Source organism: Oryctolagus cuniculus, chromosome 2 (assembly GCF_964237555.1).
Source record: "Oryctolagus cuniculus chromosome 2, mOryCun1.1, whole genome shotgun sequence".
Classification (NCBI taxonomy): domain Eukaryota; kingdom Metazoa; phylum Chordata; class Mammalia; order Lagomorpha; family Leporidae; genus Oryctolagus; species Oryctolagus cuniculus.
In genome coordinates, this window is record NC_091433.1 from 92,513,152 (window position 1) to 92,536,959 (window position 23,808).

Consider the following 23,808-nt stretch of genomic DNA (forward strand, 5'->3'; position numbering starts at 1 on the left):
GACTGTGGGCGTGGGGAGGCTGATGACCTGCAGACGCTCTGTGTTTGCTCTAGACAAGGGTGCTGCAAAACGTCGTGCAAAAGGATTAAAGTTTATTTTGGCGCAAAAAAAAAAAGTTGAAATCCATGCCTCGTTTTCTCATAAAACAACATTTTCAGGAATTTTTTGGGAAAACCACTCAAATACATGGATTTCAGCATTTTGGGGGTATAAAAATAAACATCTTTTCTTTCCATTTTCCACAAATGCTTCAAAGTACCATGTGCGTAGGCCCCAAATAGTCCCTCACCAGCTTCCTTGTGCCTCATTGCTTACCCAGAACGTGGTGAGTGCCAGCCGCCTCCAGAGCAGCTTCCCTCCGGGGGCGCCCTCCCCACACCACGGTCCCCCCCCCCCCCCCCGCCAGTCACCGTCTTCTCACCTCTCCCTGAGTTACCCAGCTGCTCGGTGCCTCTCGTCCCCTCTTCGGTCCCCCTGCCTGATCCAGCGCACTGCAGGTGGACAGAACGGGCCAGGCCCTCCCTGCAGGGCTCCCCATGTCCGGCTTCCTGTTCCTCGCTGCCGCCAAGCCCTCTCCTGCCAGATCAGTCTTCCCCGAATCGCAGCCGAGTCATCTCGTGGGCAGCAGCTCATTCTCACTCCCCTCCCCATCTCAGAGATCGGGTCTGGACTTCCTCGGGCGGTGGTGGCCACCTCCACGTGGATCTGCGCACCGTTCTGCTCGCCCCTGTGCTAGTCCGCTTCTTAGTCCCACCCAGACCCGCAGTCCTGTGGGAATGGCCCTTCTCCCATCCCACCCGGGCTCCTTGGAATCACAAGCCCTGGCTGAGGCCCAGCCAGTCTTCCTTGGAATCACAAGCTCTGGCTGAGGCCCAGCAAGTCTGCGTTTGGTGCGCCCCCTGGTCGATTCTGACGCACGTGAAGCCTGGGACGCAGTACTCCAGCTCAGCCACAGGTGTCCCTCCCCTCACCATGCCACGTCTGCGTCTCTCTGCATCCACCACACTGGAAGCCTTGGGCACCCGGGCACATGCTAGCGCTCTCTTCCTATGGGGCTTTCATTCGGCATCTCTTGTATGCCAGACACTGGGTGCTGGAGACGTTAAAATCTATTCCTGCAGGCGAATCTCTGGGAGTAGGAAGTAGATGAACGAGTCCCTCAGGCAGGCGGAGAGGGTGGTGGGCAGTGCCTGATGATAGGCGGAAGGTCTCCTTCAGGGAGGATGAAAATGTCCTGAAACAAGATATGCTGATAGCTGCGTGATTTTGTGAATATGCTAAAGCCACTGAATTGTACATTTTAAGCAGGTGAGCTTTGTGGTATACAAATGATTATCTCAGGCTGTTCTTAAAAATCTGTTTCTGTCCTTGGAGTGTTTGTAGCCTGTTTTGGTACTTAATCCTACAGGACGACAGATTGTGGTTTTGTTTTTGAAAGGCATAGAGACCTAGAGAGATCTCCCCACACTGGTTCACTCCCCAAATGCCGGTAACAGCAAGTGTCCCAAGTGGTACCGTAAACGTGGTGCCAAATGCCCGCCCTGACGTGACCGTAGGTTCTTACTCTCCTCGGCCTCTGTGAGCCCCTGGGGAAGAGCAAGCGGGCGTGGCCTCCCTTGTTGCCCTCTGGAGCTGGCACTGAGCTGTGAGCTGGCGGCCTGTGGACGGCGTTTAGCGGACGCGCTCCAGGCTCCTTGGAATGCTGTATTTGGCAGAGTGAGGACATACTCAGCATTGAGGGCCCTAAAGGCCTGGGAGTGCAGAGGCGATGGTCTGAGAAGGAAGCATTACTTCCTGTACTCTCCTCTTCCCGCTGGGGCCCGTTCCTGAGCTTACTCAGGGAGGTCGCATCAGGCGGAATCACGTCCCAGAGCTTGGTTTTCAGCAGGTCTCAGGAAATTGGAAATCAGGTGATTTGGGAGATAGCGTTAGGCTCTGGCAGTTTGGAGAGTTAACTTGTAATATGTGGTAGGTCAGAAAGAGCTCTTTTTTTTTTTTTTTTAAGAATTACTTTATTTATTTGAAAAAGTTACAGAGAGACGTCTTCCATTCCGCTGATTCACTCCCCAAATGACCGCAACGGCTGGAGATGACCTGATCCGGAGCCAGGAGCCTCCTCGGGGTCTCCCATGCAGATGCAGGGGCCCAAGCACTTGGGCCATCTTCCACTGCTTTCCCAGGCCATAGCAGAGAGCGGGATCAGAATAGGAGCAGCCGGGCCTAGAACCAGTGCCCATATGGGAGGCCGGCGCTGCAGGCCAGGGCGTTAACCCACTGCGCCACAGCACCAGCCCCAGGAAGAGCTCCTTTCCTCCCGACTTTTTATCAGAGATCTGTTTGCTCCTTCGCGTCTTGACCGGTGATGCTCATGGCTGCGTTGGGCCCCTGACCAGTGCCTGAGGAGACAATGTGGTCTCTACCCAGTGCCGTGGTGGTGGTCTCAGACACCCAGGGTCAAACAGTTGGGGCGTCATCTTTAAATTATTGTCAAAAGCTTGTTAGCCTATTTAAAACAGTAGTGTCAGCTCTGCTAACTGACAGTGCCCACTGCCTAAGAGTTTGGTCGTTTTCTCTAGTGAAGACCTGGTGGCTGAAGCGCATTCTCTCTGCACCCAGCTGGAAAGCGCAATGCAGGACACCGTGAAGGAGCAGGACCAGAGTTTCATGGTAACAGCCCGTGCGAACCCAGCTGTCCAAGCCCTGTCTCCACGGCACAGGAGAGAAAGTGGGAGGGGCGGCTGGGTCACCCTCCACCTCAGCGTGTGTGTGTGGTTCTCTATGCGTGTCCTGTTCATACTGATAGGCGGCTGTTACTGAATGTGTGTAGGAACGTTGTGAGTGTTACCTTACTTAATCCTCGTGACGCAGAGTCCTGATGAGCAAGGGAGTATATCCCCGGAAGGCTTGCCCCACCCTGCCTTTGGGCCACTGCTGAACATCTGTGGTGGGGACCCTGCTCAGCTCTAGTGACAAAGCAGGAGCCTGTCGTGGTCCCACCCCTCAGACACTCAGAGCTTAGTGGCAGGCGGTATTAGTCCCGGGAACTAACCTGGAGAAAAACAAGATGTAAGGACAGTGCGACAAAGCTGAACTTGCCGCGAGGACCCAGAGGCATTCGTAGACCTCTGAGTCGCCTCCCAGCCTCCTGCAGGGGTTGTACGTTTTCCGAGGAGTCCGAGAGGACGGCAGCAGTCACCTCTGGTCTGTTGAGGTGTCCTCTCCGGTTCCTGGGCTTGCTGTGTCTCTCGCTGCACTGCTCCTGGGGCTGAACAGCTCACCTGCTCTTCGCCAGAGGACGTCTCCTCAGGCCGCTTGGGCCGGCCCTGCAGAGAGCGTCAAAATCAGGGCTGTGAGCTGCAAGTAGTGCGGCATCACCTTCCCAGTTTCTGTAGCACAGAATTGTGGGGCCTCTGAGCTCGTCCAGAGAACAGCCCTGTATGGCCTAGCTCGGGGTCCCTGCCGTCACAGGAGTGTTGCCAGCACAAGGGTTTAGGTGTACTCCCGCCCTGTGCTGGCTGCGTCCTCGGTGGTCTCGCTGGCGGCCGAGCGGGTAACAGGCCTGTTGCCTTTCAGACTCTTGACTGGAGCTGGTTACAGCCGGAGGAGGAGGAACAGAGCAGGCCGGAGCAGGCGGTGTGACCCACGTGGCGGCGGCTCTCCTGCAGCGGCTCCTGCCGTGCCGTGCCCAGGGCCCAGACAGGGCTGTCCCCTTCCCAGCCGCCGGGGCGCTCGCCTGCACCAAAGGCGTGGCCCTCAGCAAGCAGTGCCGGCCCGTCGTCTGCACACTGGAAGCCCTCATCCCAGAGGCCTGGCCAGCGCTGAGGCCTGTCTCGAGCACCCAGGGAAGCGAAGCCACAGCAGCTGCTTCCTCCACCATGAAGAAGGTGCTCAAGGTACAGTGTGCCCGGCACACCACAGGCGGTGCCTGCACGGGAACCTTTCGGAACAGTCTGGGCGGCACCTGGTGCGGGCCTGTCCCCTCCTGACCCCCACTCCGCCCCCGGCTCCAGAGGCCCGAGCCGCCTGTGCTCCATCACCTCACAGCTAGTGTCTCATCTGGATTCGGCTTCTCTTAAACAGACTTTTAACCATGGATTTGGCCTGGCCGCATCCCCCCTTCCTGTTGTTCACTGCTGCTAACATTGTATTTTTACTACTAGTCTGGTGGTCGTCCTCTTTTTCAGCAAGGCTGTAGTGACTGGTGAGCGCCACCCACGCTGCCTTGCCCCACCACTGGCCAGAGTGACTCACTGGGGCCAGGATGGAACAGTGCCTGCCTTTCTTGAGTTCCAAAGATTACCTGGGAGTGATTTGTCATGGAGGAGAAAAGGAGTAAGAGGTGTCTGTCAACTACTGTCCCGTGCCCACTGTGCCCACCTCTCCCTCCATCCATGCACAAACACAGCTGGGTGTGATGGTGGTGGCACGGGAGTGCCCTGCCTCTCACAACATCTAGCAGTATTATTAAATGGATTTATTTTTTGAATGTTTCTGTATTTTGTCACATGACCCAATCAGTCATACAGGGTTCCTTCCACAATCCAGTTTTATAGTGCCTATTGTTAGAACTTCCGAACTGAAAATCCAACCTAACGGAAACTTTTATAAACAACTAAACAGTGCCTGGATCATAGAAAAGTGTGATAGCGCTGCCTCAGCATTTCACCAAACTTACTTTCATGTATAAGAGCAGGAGAGCAAGACAGAGGTGGAGCCAAACAGGTGAGTGTAGTTGGAGAAGAAACTTGGGCTAAGGGGGTTAGCAGAGTGGCTTCCAGAGCGAGGTGGTTTGGCCAGGCTGGGGAACGCCTCATACGCAGTTGTTTCTTGGAGATCTGCAGTGTTTGTTGATAAAAATCAGGGTTGTTTAGTAAAGAAACTGGCTTAACTTTTATATAAACCCACTGTTTACCAGTCTCCTTTGTAGGACCCCTGTGTGTGTGTGTGTAAAATATTTATTGTCATCTTAAGGAACTGGAGTCTGATAAAGCTCGATTTTGAAATCCCTGGTAAGAGGGAAGTAAAGTCAGAAGGACTGGGGTGGGGTTCCATCGGAGAGGGAATGAAAGCTGGGTTAAGGGCCATGGACTTAACTTTATAACCAGCTGGGAGGCACTGAAGAATTTTAAGCAAGCGGGTAACACAAGGAAAGCATTGGTTTAAAAAGTTTATGTCTGGAATGTTCAAAGTAATTGAGAAGGTGAAAACCTGGGAGTTAGAACTTCTGTTCCCAAGAAAATCTGAGAGACTTCTTCCAAAAAACGGAAGACTTCTCACTAAGGATAGCTGAAGTCCTTGGCCGTTCTATAAAACAAATATAAGAGGACTGAAAGGAAGAGGTAAGGAAGCAGAGTGTCCTGAGGCCTTGGGACTGAGGACTCGCCCTGGTCTCCTGTACCTACCAGGTTAGGGGCCAGGAAACCTGGACACAGACAAGCCCAAGAAGAGCCTGCCCTCCCAGAGGTGTGCTTTCCCTGGGGCCGCTGTGACACACCACCACAGACTGGTTGGCATAACACATGGAAGCTTATTTCCTCACAGTTCTGGAGGCCCTACATCTGAAACTGAGACGTGGGCAGGACACCGCCTCTGAAGGGTGTAGGGGAGATCTGTCCTTGGCTTCCTGCTGCTTCCGGTGGTTCGGGGCCATCCTTGACTTGCAGCCGACTTGGAGTCGTATTGCCACAGCCTCCTTTCATCCCAGTCTCCTTTGTGTGTCTTTTCTTACTGGATTTAGGACCAATCTGGAAGATCTAAGCTAAGCATTGCTTCTCAAAGTTTTTTAACAGAGTCACATATTTTGCCATAAGAAGTAGTAGTTATAGTTTCTTAGGATTAAGATGTCAATGTATCTTGGGGACCATCAGTCAACCCAGTGTAGCTCACCCTCCTCACCCTCCATATCTTTTTTGTACCTCATATAAAATATATCCATTCTATCCCAATAGCCGTGAAAGTCTCAATCCATTGAAAGCACCAACTCTTTTTTTTTTTTTTAGGATTTTTATTTATTTATTTGAAAGAGTTACACAGAGAAGGAGAGTCAAGGAGAGAGAGAGAGAGAAAGAGAGAGAGAGAGGTCTTCCATCTGCTGCTTCACTCCCCAGATGGCTGCAATGGCCGGAGCTGTGCCGATCTGAAGCCAGGAGCCAGGAGCTTCTGGGCACGACCCACCTTAGGACAAAATTTACCCATCTGTAGAACTAGAAGACAAGCTGTCCACTTCCAGAACACAGTAGTGGAATAGGCATAAATCACTCTCTGGCTTGAGGCTCTGCCCACTGGGCCCACATGACCCTGCAAATCTTGCTGTCTGTTGACAGTGGCATCACTGGTCTCTCTCTATCCCTGGTGATTCCTTAGGCCTCCGAGTGCCCACAGTGACTTCAGGAGTCTGCGCCTTTGTACCCGTTGTGCCTGTGCTGCTCTGTCTTGTGCTTGGACTTGCCCTTGGAGTCACTGTTCTTTTTTCTTGAAGGATAATGCACGTTTACAGCTTAATAGTTCTAACACCCATTTTGTGCCTGCAGAAAAGCAATCTTTTCTTTTTCCATCCTGTATCTGTCCCTTTCAATCTAAGCTGGCTTGCAAAGGGACAACTTTCGGAGAATGCTAAAATGTTTTCAGAAACCTTGTGGACCTTATGTTGTGTATGTCATGGTGTTCCACACCATTACACAAGAGAGTCCTCCATCGATTTTCCAGAAGAAACCATTCCACTCCTGGCATTCACGGAAATGTCTGAGTGCCGTGTTCCATGCGTGATCTCCTCAGTAGAAGGTTGTGCAGTCACGCCCGTGGCCGTCTCATGGCACGATGTGAAATTCTTCATTTTAGCATTCTTTGCCAGCTGGACAGGCTGAGAAGCAAACCAAGTGCTGTTCCTTGTTACCTCAACATTCCTTCCTCAGTTTATTTTGCTCCTCTCACATTTTACAATAACCAACAAGGAGAAACCAAGATGTGCGCTCAGTATTTTGCTTGAAAATCTCAGTTCATTGCTTACAAATTCTGCTTTTCACACAACTGTAAAACAATGTAGCCAAAATTTTTGCTGCTGTAAAACAAAGATAACCTTTTCTTAATTCCCAATAACATGTTTCTCATTCTCTTCTGAGTCCAGCTGACAAGGATTTTTGACATTTGTGTTTCTGTCAACATTTTATTCAGGATGAATTTTTAGGTGGTTTTTCAGTAGCATCTCACTTCCCAGTACCAAAGTCTGTTACCTTCCTACTTCCTGGTTTGCTGCAATACATTACCACAAACTAGATGTCTCTATCGGTTCGGTCTGCATAGTCACACTGCCTGCTCCCTATCATATATCTGCTGTGTGTTTCTTAGGAGGATATTTGCCACTGGATTTGGGGTATATCTGAATAATCCAAGATAAACTGTTCCCAAATCCTTAATCACATTTTGTCATATAAGGTAATATTCACAGGTTTTGGGACTTGAGATGTGAACATAGTCCATGATACTAGCCAGATAGGGAAGGTAATGCTTAAAATGACAGAAAACTGAAACAATTACTGCTCTAGCCGAACAGCAAAGCAAAAGCTGCAGCCCCACCCTGCTAGCAAAAATTAAGTGAGGAGTTTGATTCCCACACTTAGTAAATTGTAATAATTTTTCCCATACCCCCCACTGGGATGGTTCCAAAGAAAGCAAAGAGTGGAGCTGGGACTCCCATCCCAAGACTCATTGAATACTCCTACCCAGCCAGACTTGCATTAGTGAGGAGGGAGGACCTTAAGCTCCCACGTCTCTCTGACAGACAAGAGCTTCTTCCCCCACGCAGTCAGTGGAGGCCCACTGGGAACCGACTCCCACAGCCATCCAACAGTGACGGACACGTCTTCCCCGGGTGTCCATGGAAGCAGAACAGAGAACATGGACTTCCACTCCCACTTGGTAGAAAATTAGATGACACTGTGGTTGCAACACTGCTCAGAGGAGACCTGCTCAAAAAGATTTAAGTAAGATCCAGAGTCATAAAACTAATGTCCAGGTTTCATTCTAAAATCAGTTACACCAGGAACCAGGAACCTTCAACTAGGACGAGAAAAGACAACCAACAGGCTCAAACACTGACGTGACACGGATGTTAGAATCACCTGAAAAGAAAGAGTGGCCATCATGAAATTGTTTCGAATGGCAATTAAGAACTTGCTTGAAGTGAGAAATAAATCTCAGCACAGAAATAGAAAATGTAAAGAAGAACCAAGAAGAAATTTTAGGAGATACAATAACTAAACTCAGTGGATGGAATGGAGGGGGATGGATCAGTGAGTTTAAAATAGAACAATAGATCAAGATGGCTGAACAGAGGGGACCTGCACTCACCTCTGCCACAGGGAATTAGAACAAAGGAAGGACGTGTTTCCAGGAGACTGACAGAAAACTTCAGTCAGAACAAAAAATGGGACTGGATGGAAGACCTCTCTCTCCCCCTCCCCCACTCCCCCCCCCCCCTTCTCTTTCTCCCTCTGTGACTCAGGAGATGCCATTTTGCCAGGAGAAGGTAAAGCAAAGTGCCACAATCTGCCACCACCAAAGACCACAACCACAACCCTAACAGGATAATTCCGCAGTCCCCTCTGGCGGTTGATTCAGCCTGGAAGGCTGACTAGGGGCCAAACAACTACTTTGCTCCAAAAAAAACCAACACGCATTGCCTCTCTCCACCCCCAAAGTGCCGGACTCGAACTGCCTGCAGTGCAGCCCTTCCTTAATGCCATTCTGCCTGAGGGACACACGCAGCCCCGTCACTACCAGAAGTGCCCAGAGCCAGGGCACGTTGCAGGGCAGATCACCGGCCTGTGCATCCTGCAGCTGTGGGATTTCTGGGCACAAGCCCCAGAGCCATGCCTGCTCACACAGTGCAAAGTAGGGAAGTTCCCCTCTGCTTCCTGGGGCCACACACCAGCCCGGAGGCCCAGACCCGAGGAAGTTCCCCTCTGCATCTCTCAGCACCCGGTGCTGGGTAGTCAGGACACAGGCCCAGCGTCACCGGAGACAGTTCCCTCTGTCCTGTAATTCTGGGTCTGTGTCTTGGAGTGACACACTCACCTGAGGGGTTGGGGGCCCCATCTGCGTTCCTCTATTTTGGACTGGCAGCTACAAGTCCAGAATCCCCGGAATAACTGGCAGTTGTCCTACGAGGCCTGGGTAAGGTCCTTATGCACCTTGCCCCTCTAGGACTGTGACTTGGTGAGTTTCAGAGTCACGTCAGTGGCCCACGGGGTCTGAGGAGGCTGCATCCGCACTCTTCTGCTCCAGAGTTGCATCTGCTGGTGCACAATCCCCAGCGCAACAGGAAATTACCATATGGGACCTGGGAGAGTTACCCTCTGAGTCCTGCAGCTCTGAGAAAGTGGTGACTGGGGCTGTATAGAGTCACCGGTGTTCACCCTGAGAGACCACATTGCATGCTGCAGCTCTGGGTCTCTGCATGCCATGAGGCTTGGGGAGAGCCCTGTCTGCATCCCGTGATTCCAGGCTTGCACAGACCAGTGGACAACCCCCAGTGTACCCTGTGATCAACTTGTGGTACACTGGTAAGGTGCCCTCCAAGGCCTGCAACTCTGAAACTGGGATTGTTGGCGTCACCTGAGTTCTTCCCTTGGGGCAGGGGGAGGGCCCTATCTGCATTCCAATGCTCCAGACCCATACCTGCCAGGGCACAATCCCCAGCATATCCAATATGTGAAACATAACCATTGGTAAGGTCTCCACTGGATCCCCCAGCTCTGGGACTGACTGTTTTCTCTAAGTCCCAGGAACACCTGCACTTGCCCTGTGGGCCATGGCGAAGGCTCCATCTCCATTGCACTGTTGCAGGCCCGTGGTTGCCATTGCACAATCTCCAGCATAGCCTACACTTTTCCTGTGGGACCTGGACAAGGCAGCCTTCTGGCCCTGCAGCTCTGGGACTGTAACTGAGTACTGTATTCCTAAGAGTCACTAAAACCTATGCTCTGGGGCCTGGGGAAAATCCTACCTGTATAGCCCAAGCCTGCCAGGCACAATAGCCAGCAAAATCTGAATTCACCTTGTAGGAATGGGGCAAGATCCCCACTCACATTCCTGGGACTCGGGCTCTATTTGCTACGAGCCATTCTCACCCAGCAGGACCTGGGAAGGAGCCCATCCACACTGCACAGTTCCAGGGCCACTGCTGTTGGTGCTGCATGTCCCAGGGTCACTCAGGCTTACCTAATGGGGCAGGAGGACAGAGGACAGCCCCTCTGTGTCCCACAGCACAAAGAAGGTGGCTATAGCCATCATAAATGCTAGTGTGGTTGGCACCCAACTATGGGTACTGAAGACACGCCCCTTTGAAATCCCATGTCCACTCCAAAATCATACTACTGCCTCCAAGAGCGGCTGAAAACTGGACAGCTGTGATAATCAGACACTGCTGACACTGATTGTAGCTGAAGAAACCAGAGGTTACACTTCCAGGTTACCTAGAACCAAAGCCAAAGCAACTATCCACTGACACCACTTTGTTTCATCTAAAAGTGTTTTTTAACAAAGCCTACAACAGAGAAGAAACTTTTACACCAGATACATAGATGCCAATGTAGGGACACAGGAAACACTAAGCAAGGAAGCATGGCCTCTTGGGAAGAACAAAATAGTTCTCCAGAAATAGATCCTGCTTTGAGGGGCATCTGTGAAATGCCTGAAAGGAGTTCACACTAATATCCTAAGGAAACCCAATGAGACGCAAGAGACTACAAATACGCAGTTTAAAGAAATGAGGGAAAGCATAGATGACATGAATGAGAAGTTCCTTGAGGAGATGGACATTATTAAGGAAGAACCAATCAAATTTTGGAGAGGGCTGGTGTTGCCTGGCGGGTAAAGCCACTGCCTTCAATGCAGTGGCCCCAGCTGCTCCACTTTTGATTCATATCCCTGCTATGGCCTGGGAAAGCAGCAGATGATATCCCAAGTGTTTGGCCCCTGCCACCTACTTGGAAGACCCAGATGAAGCTCTTGGCTCCTGGATTAGGTCTGGCCCAGCCCTGGCTATTGCAACCACGTGGGGAGTGAACCAGCAGATCGTAGATCCCTCTCTGTCTTTCCTTTGGGCTATGTAACTCTAACTTTCAAAATAAATAAATTTTTTTTAAAAAAGAAAGTTTGGAGCTGACAACTTCAAACAAAACCAAATAGAATTGAGTTTCAACAACAGAATAGACAAAGCAGAACAAAGAATTTCTGATCCTGCAGATGAGACTTTTGAAATAACCCAGACAAAAATAAAATGAAAAGAATTCTAAAGAATGAAGGAAGCACATGAGACATATGGGATACCATTAAGTGAAGAAATATTGCAAGGATAACTGAAGGAGAAAAGAAGGAAACGGCTTCAAGAACGCACTGAATGAAGTAATAGTTGAAAACTTCCCAAGTCTTGAAGGAGATATGGACATCCAGATATAGGAAGCTCTGACCCTGACCAGATTAAAAAAACATTCTCCAAGTCATGTTATAATTAAATTGTCAAAAGTTAGGGACAAGAAGAGAATCCTAAAGACAGAGAAAAAGGTCAAGTTACATATCAAGGAATGCCTGTTAGAATAGGAGCAGACTTCTCAGCCGAGATCCCACTGGTAAGAAGAGAGTGGAATGATATATTCAAGGTCTTGAAGGAAGAAGACTCCCAAGAATAATATATCTGCAAATCATCCTTTAAAGTTAAGGAGAAAGGAAGCATTTCCCAGATGAGCAAAAATGGAAAGAATTCATCACCACTGGACCTGCCCTACAAGAAATCCTAAAAGGAGTCCTAAATTAGAAGTAAGCATCATGAAAACTCAAGACAGTGTAAATATAGTAGCAGAACAGATACACCAAAAAGAAAGAAAGGAGATGCCATCCTTATCATGATAGGTAGCTAACAAAATGTAAACAGGAAGAAACAGAATACATGAAACAATCAGTAATTAGTTAACAAAATGACAGGAGTCATTTCTTATCTACCAGTATTAATCTTGAGGGTAAATGGGTTAAATTCCCCTGTTGAGAGATATAAATCGGCTGAATGGATTTTTTTTTTTTTTTTTTTTTTGACAGGCAGAGTGGACAGTGAGAGAGACAGAGAAAAAGGTCTTCCTTTGCCGTCGGTTCACCCTCCAATGGCCGCCGTGGCCAGCACGCTGGGGCCGGCACACTGCGCTGATCCGATGGCAGGAGCCAGGTGCTTCTCCTAGTCTCCCGTGGGGTGCAGGGCCCAAGTACTTGGGCCATCCTCCACTGCACTTCCGGGCCACAGCAGAGAGCTGGCCTGGAAGAGGGGCGCCCCGACCGGGACTAGAACCTGGTGTGCCGGTGCTGCAAGGTGGAGGATTAGCTTAGTGAGCCGCGGCGCCGGCCATGTACAAGTGGACTTTAAGAAGCTCATGGAAAATGGAATTAAAGGACAAGCATATTTGGGTACAAAACGTTTTGAAATCCACATATAATTTTTTTCATAATGCAGGTTTCCCATGACCTCTTTGAAAGAGCCATTGCACAGCAGGTGTTTCACATTCCAAAGTCAGCTCCGGCTTCCCCACCAAAGCCTGCTCCTCAGTCTCCCCACTTCCCTACGAGGCAGCTTCATTCTTCAATTCCGCGGTCACATCACCACGGGGTCACCTCCGACTTCTCTCGTTTCTCCAGCCCCTCATCCGGATTGTCGGTGAATCCTGCTGATTCAAGCTTGAAGCTACATCCGGAATCTGGACTCTTCTCACTAGCTTCTCAGAATCACCCTGGCCCAAGCCATCACCTCCTGCTTGTGCTGTTCCCTGCCCCCTGCATCAGCCAGAATAATTATTTTAAGAATGAGGTCACATCAAGTCACGTCTCTGCTCAGAACCTGTAAGTTCCCACCTGACTTAGAGTAAAATCCAGTGATGCTACAGAGGCCTACAAGGCCCTCCACAACTGGGGCCCTGCACTCCTCTGGCGTCACCTTCTCCTCTCCGCTGCCACTGCCCTGGTTGTTCTCGGTCCTCGAGGTCTGCCAGTCTCAGCTTGCTCACCCTATACCACCCACACCATCCCCAGCTGATTCTTGATCCAAAGGTGTTCAATCCAAGTTAGGATCCTTTGGTACAACCCTTTGTTAAAGTGGTGACACAGTTTGTCTTACTTTGTACAGAATTTTCCAGTTCGCACCTTGGAATCCACCCTTGCTGTTCCTTCTACCCGGATTATTGCCCCCCAAGAAATGCCTATGGCCCCCTTTCTCTTCTCTTATTCCTCTGTAGCCTTCATTATCAGAGGGGCCCTTCCTGGCCACCTGCTCTGTGCTGGGACCCAACCCCACCCACTTCCCAGAGACTGCCTTTGAAGTCCATTCTTTTGGCTTGTTGTCCTGCCCTTACACCACCTGGCATTGAGAAATCCCCACAGAGCTGCACTGGGGTTGTTCATTGTGGCATCCCAGCACAGAGCAGTGCCCAGCACTTGCTGGGAATTGGAGAAGGGTTTGTTGACTGAATAATTTCCTCCTGCATCCTCTCCTCTACTGCTCTAGATTTTTTTTTTTTTTTAACTTGAGAACTGTCCTCTATCACATTTGTCTCAAGAACACCTGCACTATCTCTTTAAAGGAACTTTCTCTTTGGAATCTTGGCACAAGAGACCAGGGGACTGTCAGCTCTGCCATTTTTTTCTCCCGAGGAGACAAAACCAATAAAATTACCTGCTTGGATTGATTGGCAGAGGAGAAGATTCACAGTTTACCTTTCAAAATTATTATCTCCCATGGCAATTCCAATTCTCATTTCCCCAAGAGAGTCTACAGGCTGTGGGTTCCAAAATCTGGACCGCTTATTTTTGCAAGAGCCCGTGCGCTATTCCTGTGTGGAACCTTGAAGCAAGATTCATTCCAGCTAGCACTGGCTTCCCCCTGTGCAGTGTGTGGCTTTTTATAGCTCTTCCAACAAGCAATGGAGCTTTCACTTATCTCCCTCCTCTAACACTGCTGTCCTCAAAGTGATAGACATTCAGTAAGTTTTTAAATTGTTCTAGCTCTTTATTTTTTAAAAAAGATTTTATTTATTTATTTGACAGTTTAAGTGACAGAGAGAAGGAGAGCCAGAGAGAGAGAGAGATCTTTTATCACTGGTTCACTCTCCAAATGGCTGCGAGAGCCAGGGCTGGGTCAGGCTAGCTGAAGCCAGAAGCCAGGAACTCCATCCATCTCCCATGTGGGTATTAGGGACCCAAGTACTTGGACTATCTTCTGTTGCTTTCCCAGGTGTATTTGCAGGGAGCTCGGTGGAAAGCAAAGTAGCCAAGACTCCAACCAGCACTCTGATATGGGATGCCAGGATTGCAAGCAGTGGCTTAACTGACTGTACCACAAAGTGGCCCTATTTCATTTTTTTTTCTTTTAAAGGTTTATTTATTTATTTGAAAGGTGGCAGCAGCAGAGGGCAGGGACCTTCCATCTGCTGATTCACTCCCCAAATGTTTGCAACAGCTGGGGTTGGGCCAAGCCAAAGCCAAGAACCAGGAATTCCACCATTATGTATGGTGGGAGCTCAAGTGCTTGAGCCGTCATCTGCTCCCTTCCCAGGTACATTAGCAGGGAGCTGGATCAGAAGCAGAGTAGCCAGGTCCTGGGGCATCCTGAGCAGCAGCTTAACCAGCTGTGCCAACACCTACCCAGTGCTTTAGTTCTTATATTAGGTTTTGTTAGCACCCCATGATCTGTTAAAGTGACAGCACATCTTAGGGTGACTAATACATCCTGACTTTTTCAGTTTTAGCACTAAAAGGTCTGTATCCTAAGAAAGCTCTCAGTCCTTGCCACACCAGGATGATCAGTCAGCTTACATCGTCATGTGTTAATAGTCTCTGTAATTTGAAATGTTGACACTAAACTGTAGTTGAAGATATTCATTCAATACTACTTATTTACATAGTAAACAAAAATGAACTCCTGCTCTCATGGAACTTACCATTCCGTACTGGTGGGAGAAGGGGCAAGTAAGCAGTGGATAACAGACAAGTAACACATGTGAAAGCTTCAAATGGTTTTAAGTGCTACAGAGAAAGTCAGACATAATAATGGAATTGGTGTGGGGCTGTGAGAAGCAGGTGCAGGCATCTACCTAGCAGTAAGGAGTCCCATATTGGAGTGCCTGGGTTTGATACCCAGATCCAGCTCCTGAGCGCAACTTCTGGCTGTTGCAGACCCCGGATGCAGCAGTGATGGCTCAAATAATTAGGTCCTTGCCGCCCACATAGGAGACTCGAACTGAGTTTTGGCTCCTGGCCTCAACTCAGCCCAGCCCCAGCCCCAGCCCCTACCCCTGCTCCTATGGGCCATAGGGAAATAAACCCACAAATGGGAACTCTGTCTCTGTGCCTCTCAAATAAATAAATGGAAAAAATTAAGTATATAGAAAAGTGGAATTAGTATGAATTCCACTAACAGATGGGGAAAAGAGGCAAGAATCAACTTAAAATTTACTGTATTTGAGTAAAATTGACATGTTTTTTATCAGATTATTGTTGATAGCCCTTGCCTATATTCCTGATGAACTATGGTCTTTTAACTTTTTATTCGTGGAAATTTCTATTTAGTGGAGCAGTAAGTCTTTGTAATGTAAACTCAAAATATGTTATCTCAAAATTTCTTAAAAAAGAATCAAGAATTCTTTTGTACATTTATCTTCAAGATGCCTACTACAGACAACTAGGGCTACCCTATAGTGGTCTGATGTATGAGATAGGAGTTTAAGAGAGATCAGGGCTACAAATACAAATGTAGACAACTTCAAGCTAGACATGGCATTGCATTTTGAAAGGGAAAACTGGAAAAGGCAGAAAAGCTGGTTAGAGATCAAAGCCTGAGGCAATTTCCCAGAAGGGTTGGAGTGTCCAGCACACACACGCACACACAGACACACACACACACAGCCCTGCAGAATGTAAAGAGGGAAAACGCAGAGGCTGATACTATACAAGCCGACTGAAAACAAATTATTTTGAGAGTGATTAAGTGGATGAAATGAAGGTTGTTTCAAGAAAAAAAAAAAGAGAGAGAGAATTGATGGTTTTCTTTGGGCTCCTGGCACTGATTTTGAAAAAAAATTGTCATAATATTGATATAAAACAAAGCCCCAGGGAGGGCACTGTGTTGCAGTAGGTTAACTCATTGCTTGGGATCCCACGCTGGAGCCCTGGTTTGATAACAGCTCCTCTGCGCATCTGATTCAGCTTCCTGCTAATGCATCTTGGAAGCAGTGGGTAGCCCTCTCTCTCTGCCACTCTGCCTTTCAAACAAATAAATACATCCGCAGCTACCTACATCAGTACTTCTGAAAATTCAGAAGTGCCTAAAATATGTTAGTTAGATAACCTCTCTTCAGAACAAAATAATATGAATATAGCATATCTAGAGATTGGATAGGAAAAATATGAATGGAGGAAAAAGACTAGGGCAAATCATTTATTTTTATTTATTTATTTGACAGAATTATAGATAATGAGAGAGAGAGACAGAGAGAAAGGTCTTCCTTCCATTGGTTCACTCCCCAAATGGCTGCTACGGCCAGCGCTGCGCAGATCTGAAGCCAGGAGCCAGGTGCTTCTTCCTGGTCTCCTGTGGGGGTAAAGGGGCCAAAACACCTGGGCCATCCTCCACTGCCCTCCCAGGCCACAGCAGAAAGCTGGGCTGGAAGAGGAGCAACTGGGACTAGAACCCAGCGCCCATATGGGATGCTGGTGCCACAGGCGGAGGGTTAACCAAGTGAGCCACGGCACCGGCCCCCCAAATTATTTATTTTAAAAAGGTGGAAATTAAGCTACAGGAATAAAGTTAAAAGACAAGGAAGAAAAAATACAAAAAGAGTGAGCATTCATATTTAAAAATCTAACAAAGAGAAGAAAACTACTCCCATTAGAAAAATGAGCAAAGGATACAAATGGGAAATTTAAAGAGAAATACAAATGTTCATTAAGCACCACTTAAGATGTGCACTGATATTGCAAAAGAAAACACCATCGGGGGCCGGCGCTATGGCACAGTGGATTAAAACCCTGGCGTGAAGCGCTGGCATCCCATATGGGTGCTGGTTCGAGTCCCGGCTGCTCCTCTTCCAATCCAGCTCTCTGCTATGGCCTGGGAAAGCAGTAGATGGTGCCAGTCCTTGGGCCCCTGCACCTGCATGGGAGACCCAGAAGAAGCTCCTGGCTCCTGGCTTCAGATCGGCACAGTTCTGGCTATTGTGGCCAGTTGGGGGATGAACCATCGAAGACCTCTCTCTCTCTCTCTGCCTCTCCTCTCTCTGTGTAACTCTTTCAAATGAAAATAAAAAGAAAACACAATCAACCACAACCTTGCTAATTAGAGAAACTATCTAAAACATTATCCCATTATTGAAAATGAATTTTTAAAGGACTAGATTTGAAGTGTAGATAGGTATGACCCAAAATATTAATCGTGGTTTTACGCTGGATGGTGATGATGTAGGGAAGGAGTTAGCTAGCAAGAAGGAGCCCTTCCTGGCACCCCCATACATCCCCTTTCCTGTGCAGTAGAAAACCACAGCTTCTGCAAAACTACCAGAGCTGGCACCAACCGAAAACGTCCAAGATGGCTGCCCGGTGTGTCCCTGCAATGATCTTTAGTTCCTTATACTGGGATTATAATGAAATTATCACGGCTGACACTCCTACTGCCGTCATGCATCGGACACCATGGCACTCCCAAGATTTTCAAAAAAGTGCAAGGAAATGGGCAGTACAGAGCTCCACACCCAACTCTGCCCCTTATGACCACATGATTAGACACCTCCCTAGGCACCACTTCCTGTGCCGCTGGACTGAACCTCCTCCGGTCCGGCTCTGGCTGGAGTACACCCGCACCTGCTGGGTGTGAACTTTCACTTTGCTTGCAAATAAATCTTGTTTCTCTGCTGACCATTACCTACCTCTTGTCCCCGAATTCTGGACCCAGCCGCCCCATGTCAATGAGGTATCACTGATTTTAATATTTTTTCTCCTTTTCCACATTTTTTCAGATTTTTTGACAGCAACTAGGAGTGATTTCGGGTGAAGATTTTAATCTTATTTTTGTGCAAAGCGATCGCCTGGCATGATGTGTGTGAAATAAAATATTGATGTCATACTCCCATTTCTTAAGCGGACTGTGTATTTCCCAGATGTGGATCATCATGGTTATATCAAGGCTTGCCTCCCTTTCTTAGGGTCTTGCCATCACTTTGTTCCCACAGAGAGAGGGGAATTAGAAATAAAATATCCTGATGTTTGCAAGGAAAGCTTCCTAGAGTGGCGCGCTTTCTTTCCAGACCCCTGTGCCGCACAAGGCTGCCTTGCAGTGCTGAACACACTGTTGCCACAGACAGCGCTGGCATTAAGTTGCCTCACATACACACCACGTGGCCTATTTGGTGACTGCTGTCGCGCACATGGGCAGATGCTTCAAAAAGTTCGTCAAAAACTGGCACTATCTTTTCATTCCATTTCTCCATGAAGGTTTTGACGCCCCCAGTCCCCTCCTATACGTGAGTAGGGAGTCCTTGGTCCTCCATCTTCCGCCACTGTTTTATATACGTCAGACCCAAAGTTCTGCTTTTCCCCTTCGATGGAAAGAATTCCAAAGAAATGTTCGGAACAGAGGCCAGAACTGTCGCATAGCGGGTAAAGCTGCTGTTTGCGCTGCCAGCATCCCATGTGGCCGAGGGTTCGAGTCCCGACTGTTGCACTTCCGATCCAGCTGCCTGCTACTGCGCCTGCTGGGATAACCCAACTCCCTGGGCCCCTGCACCCACGTGGGGGCCCCACATGAAGCTCCTGGCTCCTGGCTCCGGCCTGGTCCTTACGGCCATTTGGGGAGATGAACCCGCGATGGAAGCTCTCTCTGCACTCTCTCTGTAACTCTGCCTCTCGGAGAAACAAATACGTCTTTAAAAGCAAAACCAAAACTCCGCCGGCCTTCCTGAAAGCACGCCGTCGGGATGGGGCTCTGAGGCGCCCGTCTTCCCACGGCCTCCCCGGGCGCCCCCAGCTCTCCTCAGCGTCTCCTCAGCCGCGGCGGAGAGGCCCCGCCCGCCGTGACGTCACACGCGCGCCGCGCGCCGCGCGCCGCGCCTCCTGTCAGAGGCAGCCATTGTTCGGCGGCTGGCGCCGGCCTCGCTGGGGCCGGGTCCCTCCTGTCCACCTTGCGAGACGCGGGCTGTCCTTCCAGCGGGGAGAGGGGCCCGGTCCCCGGTTGTGCGCACCCTGGAGCCCTTGGGTGCAGGTCACCATGAGCAAACGGAAGGCGCCGCAGGAGACCCTGAACGGCGGAATCACCGACATGCTCACGGGTTCGTACCGGGCCGGGCCCGCCGGCTTCCTTCTCTCCTGCCGCCCCGGTGCCTTCCCTCCCTCGGCTCCTGCCCGGCAGCCTGGTGGGGGCGGTGGGGGCGGCCCCTGCAGCGCGTCGTCAGGCGCGGGGCTGCTGCAGGTGCTCGCCGTCCGTCGAGGCTGCGCAGCCCCCGCGGGTCTCGATTGCTCGGCGCTCGCGTTCACCGGGGCTGCTTGTTGCCTTTGCAGAACTCGCTAACTTTGAGAAGAACGTGAACCAGGCTGTCCACAAGTACAATGCTTACAGGTGGGACGGCATGCGCTCGGGGACGCCCCTGTTTAGTGCGGCGGTACGCTGGGCCGAGGGGCTGGCGGGGCGGGGGCGGGCAAGGCGAGGGTGGTTCCTTACACAATACTTCTGGAAGAATTTGGGCAGAGCTCCGTGGGCTCCCTTCGGATAAGTTCCCAGTTCTGAGTGAAAACCAGTGGAGCCTGTTGTTGGTCCCGTCATCAGACGGGAATTACTGGAAATGCGATGTGTTTGTAAGCCGTAACGAGAGACAGGTCTCCGCTGTGAAATGGATGTGCTCAAAGAGGCACATCTTTCCATCGGGTTGGTCCGTGACTGATCCTGTTACCTTCATGGCTTCTCTCCCCGTCCCTCTCGACATGGACCCAGCCATTGTCACCTCATCCACCTGCTTCCACTCCTTAGCCTGTAAACATGTCCAACTCCCTCCGCTCTCTGCCTTTTTAAGTTCTATTTATTTGGAAGGCAGCCTACCACAGAGAGAAAGAGGTCTAGCATCTGCTGGTACACAAATGACAGGTCAGGGCCAGGCTGAAGCCAGGAGCCAGAAACTCCATCTTGGTCTCCAGTGTGGGTCGTGGGGACTCAAATACTTTGGCTGTCATCTACTGCTTCCTGGGTGTATTAACAGGAAGCTGGATCAGAAATGGAGCATCCAGGACTCTAACCAGTGATCCAGTACAGGATGTGGGCATCCCAAGCATATGTTTATCCTGCTGTGACACAATACCCATCCCATCCCTCAGCTCCTTTTATTTTTTCTTTTAAGATTTATTTTTTTGAAAGACAGAGTTACAGAGAGAGGCAGAGACAGAGAGAGAGGTCTTCCATCCACTGGTTCACTCCCCAGATGGCCACAACGGCCGGAGCTGTGTTGATCCAATGCCAGAAGTCAGGAGCTTCTTCCGGGTCTCCCACATGGGTGCAGGGGCCCAAGGACTTGGGCCATCTTCCACTGCTTTCCCAGGCCATAGCAGAGAGCTGGATCGGAAGAGGAGCAGCCGGGACTAGAGCTTGGCGCCCATATGGGATGCTGGCACTGCAGGCCGGGGCTTTAACCCGCTGTGCCACAGCTCCGGCCCTTCCCTCAGCTCTTAAAAGCAATACTGAAACAATCTTAACTTCCTTCTAGCTAGTGCCTTATCTCTTTGCTTGCGTTAACGTCAGTCTTGTTGAATAATCAGTATTCGGTCTCTGGACTTCACAGTCCTTAGTCATTTCGTATCCCGTTAGAGTGTAGTCGCCATCCTGCCGTTCTCTGGACATGCTCTCACCAACACCTTGTTGGGCTCTCAGCGGCATTCCCCGCTGGCTCGTTCATGAAAGTCTTTTCCGTGGCTTCCAGGAGGACAGTCTCTTCATCTCTTCTCTCTCAGCCTTGATTGCTGATAGTTCCCAGAGATCTGCCCCTGAGCCCTCTTTCTTCACTCTCACGCTTTCCCTGGCAATCCTTCTGTTGTTGGCTTTGAATACAACTTACATCAGTGACTCCACGTATGTGTCTCATTGGGCTTTTCTCCAGGATTTTAGTCCCATAGTCCTTTTATCTCAGCTCTCCCCTTCCTATTCCTATCATAATTCAAAACTGATCATGCTCATTGCTTTCCTTACTACTTCCTGTGACGTCCGATGTGATGTAACTGTGCTGTCGTCCACACACTTGATGATACAGAAATCAGAGGTATTCAGCCCTGTATTCTGGGTGGGTCACAGCAGTCTTCAGAGTGGAGGTGTTTAGCCTTGAAGGAGTTCATCAGGGGACAAGTGAGAGGAAGAACAATTTAGGCAAAGGAAGCAAAGTGTGCCAAGGCATATGCTGATCACATCAGTAATTCAGTTTGCTTATGGGGTGTGGTCTGAGTGGGAGGTAACTCTGTAAAACAGGTGATGCCCCACTGCCCCATTTTGCAAATATGTAGACATGTTCTTTTGTCCTTGATACAATCCAAATACGTCATAGCACACAAAAGGCCTTTCATGTTCTCGTTCTTACTCCCTTTCAGGCTTTTCCTCACAATGCCAGGTACCTGGCACTACTTGCCTCTTCTGAAGTAATCCCCTCCATACACTGCCCTTGGCCGACGACTCCTTAACCTTTAAATATGTCCTTTCCACTGTCGTCATCGTTATATGTTCATAAAGAAGTTGAATTCCAAACCTAAAGGTCTGTGTGTGCTAGAACAGAAGGAAAATGCAAAGTTCCAAAGACTGTCCCAATATTTATGCTCTTGACTTACCTTTCTGTCAACATTGACACAAAACCGTATTTCCCGTTGAAATTATGGACAGGATGCCGTCAGTGAGCTCCTGAGGTATACTCCATCACCAGATTGCTGAGTTGGATAGTTGGATATGTGTGGAGGTGGGCAAAATAACAGGTCACTGCTTTTATGCTGAACTGAAACGGGAGCAAATTTTTTTTTTTTTTTTTTTTACAGAACTGGTATAAGGACATCAGTGAATACAGTTTAAAACCATGAATTCTCAAGTAATCATCCATGAGGAGATTTGGAATCTTAATAATTCAAACACATGTTTTTATGAAACAGTGTTGAGCAGTTCCTTTTTTTTTTTTTTTTTAAAGATTTATTTATTCGAGAGGCAGAGGCAGAGAGAGAGAGAAAGAGAGATCTTCCATCCACTGGTTCATTCCCCAATTGGAGCTGTGCCATTCCGAAGCCAGGAGCTAGGAGCTTCTTCCAGGTCTCCCATGCGGGTGCAGGAGCCCAAGGACTTGGGCCACCTTCTACTGCTTTCCCAAGCCATAGCAGAGAGCTGGATTGGAAGTGGAGCAGCCGGGGCTTGAACTGGCACCCATATGGGATGCCGGTACTGCAGGCTTTACCTGCTATGCCACAGAGCCACCCCAAACAATTCCTAAAAACCAGGTATTTAGGGGGAAAAGGGTTCCAATGGTATTTTCTCCTTGTTCCCACCAAAAAAGGAAAGAATGCTGGTCTCCTGAATAAAGTTATCCTCAAATGTGAGAATTTTCAAGATACTTTAAAAAGTTAGCAATGTGGTAGGTGGTCTATTAGTTCATCTAAGTGTTAAGATTTATATAGAACTGAAAAATTAGCTATCTTGGTGAGAAATATGAGCTGGATATTTGCTTTTTTGTATATTGCAGTTTTTTGTATATTGCTTTGCTGAATTTCTAATTGGTTTACTATTTTCTTCCTTATAGAAAAGCAGCATCTGTTATAGCCAAGTATCCACACAAAATCAAGAGTGGGGCGGAAGCTAAGAAATTGGTAAGTTTTGTGGACAAATGGATTGAAGAATTCACTCATGTACAATTTTGATGGCTTTTCACAAAACAAAACTCACCCCTCTGAGGCTGCCTTGACCCACACAAGCAGATATCACTGTTCCTGATTTCTTGGAATAATATGTTGTCTCAAGCAAACTCTTTAAGCTCAAACTGGATTTGGGGGAGGATAGATTCAAATTTTTAGATATATACACACACACACACACACATACACACTTAACAGTTTTCTATATGTACTTCCTCACACTCTGGATTTAAGCCTGAGTATTAGTTCTTAGGAAGAGTATGGTAATGGAGTGGTGCTAAATCTGGCCCCTAGCTGTCTCCCTGTTGTCCAGGTGTAGGGACTTACATGAGTTGGTGTTAGTTCCCTCCCTACTAATAAACACATGAGTTGGTGTTAGTTCCCTCCCTACTAATAAACACATGACTAGCCCCTCCCACATTGCGGTGTGCAGCCTGTTCTCTGTAAGGAATTTCCATGAAGCCCTGCACGCTGGTAGTCTCAGTTCCTAGGTCACATCTCATGGTCATTGGTAGTAATACCACTCAGGGTATTGTTCACCTGCATCTCACTAAATGATTCATAGCTCCTCGAACCTAAAGATGTTGGCATCTTGAACAAGATGCCAAACTGACAAAGCTGTTGAATAGACCAAGTCCTAATAGTTATCACCTCCTTCTGTTGTTCTTGATCTGTTTTTTGTTTCACCAAAGTCCTCAGGAATGGAAAAATTATGGAATTAAAAGATAAATTTATTTTGGTACAAAAGATTTTGAAATCCATATGTAGCAAGGAGTCTTTAAAAAGCTTTGTATGGCCGGCGCCGCAGCTCACTAGGCTAATCCTCTGCCTAGTGGCGCCGGCACACCGGGTTCTAGTCCCGGTTGGGGC

At 48.9% G+C, this 23,808-nt stretch overlaps 2 protein-coding genes and 2 long non-coding RNA genes across 11 annotated transcripts in view; 3 read left to right on the forward strand and 1 right to left on the reverse strand.

Moving 5' to 3' along the window:
• IKBKB (inhibitor of nuclear factor kappa B kinase subunit beta) overlaps nucleotides 1–4,486 on the forward strand; it is a 45,489-nt gene extending 41,003 nt beyond the window's left edge. For 6 of the 7 annotated variants that reach the window (XM_051832409.2, XM_051832410.2, XM_051832411.2 and 3 more), the window contains 2 exons: nucleotides 2,577–2,667; nucleotides 3,574–4,486. In XM_051832409.2, the coding sequence (XP_051688369.1) occupies nucleotides 2,577–2,667; nucleotides 3,574–3,639 (157 nt within the window). In that variant the 3' untranslated portion in view covers nucleotides 3,640–4,486. The remainder of the gene's footprint in view (nucleotides 1–2,576; nucleotides 2,668–3,573) is intronic. The other variant, XR_011386389.1, reaches the window with a different exon arrangement.
• LOC138848524 (uncharacterized) lies at nucleotides 1,987–19,049 on the reverse strand. Its single transcript, XR_011386391.1, has 2 exons — nucleotides 17,952–19,049; nucleotides 1,987–3,323 (listed from the first exon to the last, which is right to left on the reverse strand). It is a non-coding gene; the product is annotated as an uncharacterized lncRNA (long non-coding RNA).
• On the forward strand, nucleotides 12,743–18,154 carry LOC138848523 (uncharacterized). Its single transcript, XR_011386390.1, has 2 exons — nucleotides 12,743–12,879; nucleotides 18,042–18,154. It is a non-coding gene; the product is annotated as an uncharacterized lncRNA (long non-coding RNA).
• A 47-nt stretch (nucleotides 19,050–19,096) lies between the features above and the next one.
• Nucleotides 19,097–23,808, forward strand: part of POLB (DNA polymerase beta) — a 33,888-nt gene continuing 29,176 nt past the window's right edge. The window contains exons 1-3 of one of the 2 annotated variants that reach the window (XM_002720765.5): nucleotides 19,097–19,349; nucleotides 19,579–19,636; nucleotides 22,827–22,893. In XM_002720765.5, the coding sequence (XP_002720811.1) occupies nucleotides 19,289–19,349; nucleotides 19,579–19,636; nucleotides 22,827–22,893 (186 nt within the window). In that variant the 5' untranslated portion in view covers nucleotides 19,097–19,288. Of the gene's footprint in view, nucleotides 19,350–19,578; nucleotides 19,680–22,826; nucleotides 22,894–23,808 lie in introns of both variants that reach the window. The other variant, XM_008273915.2, reaches the window with a different exon arrangement.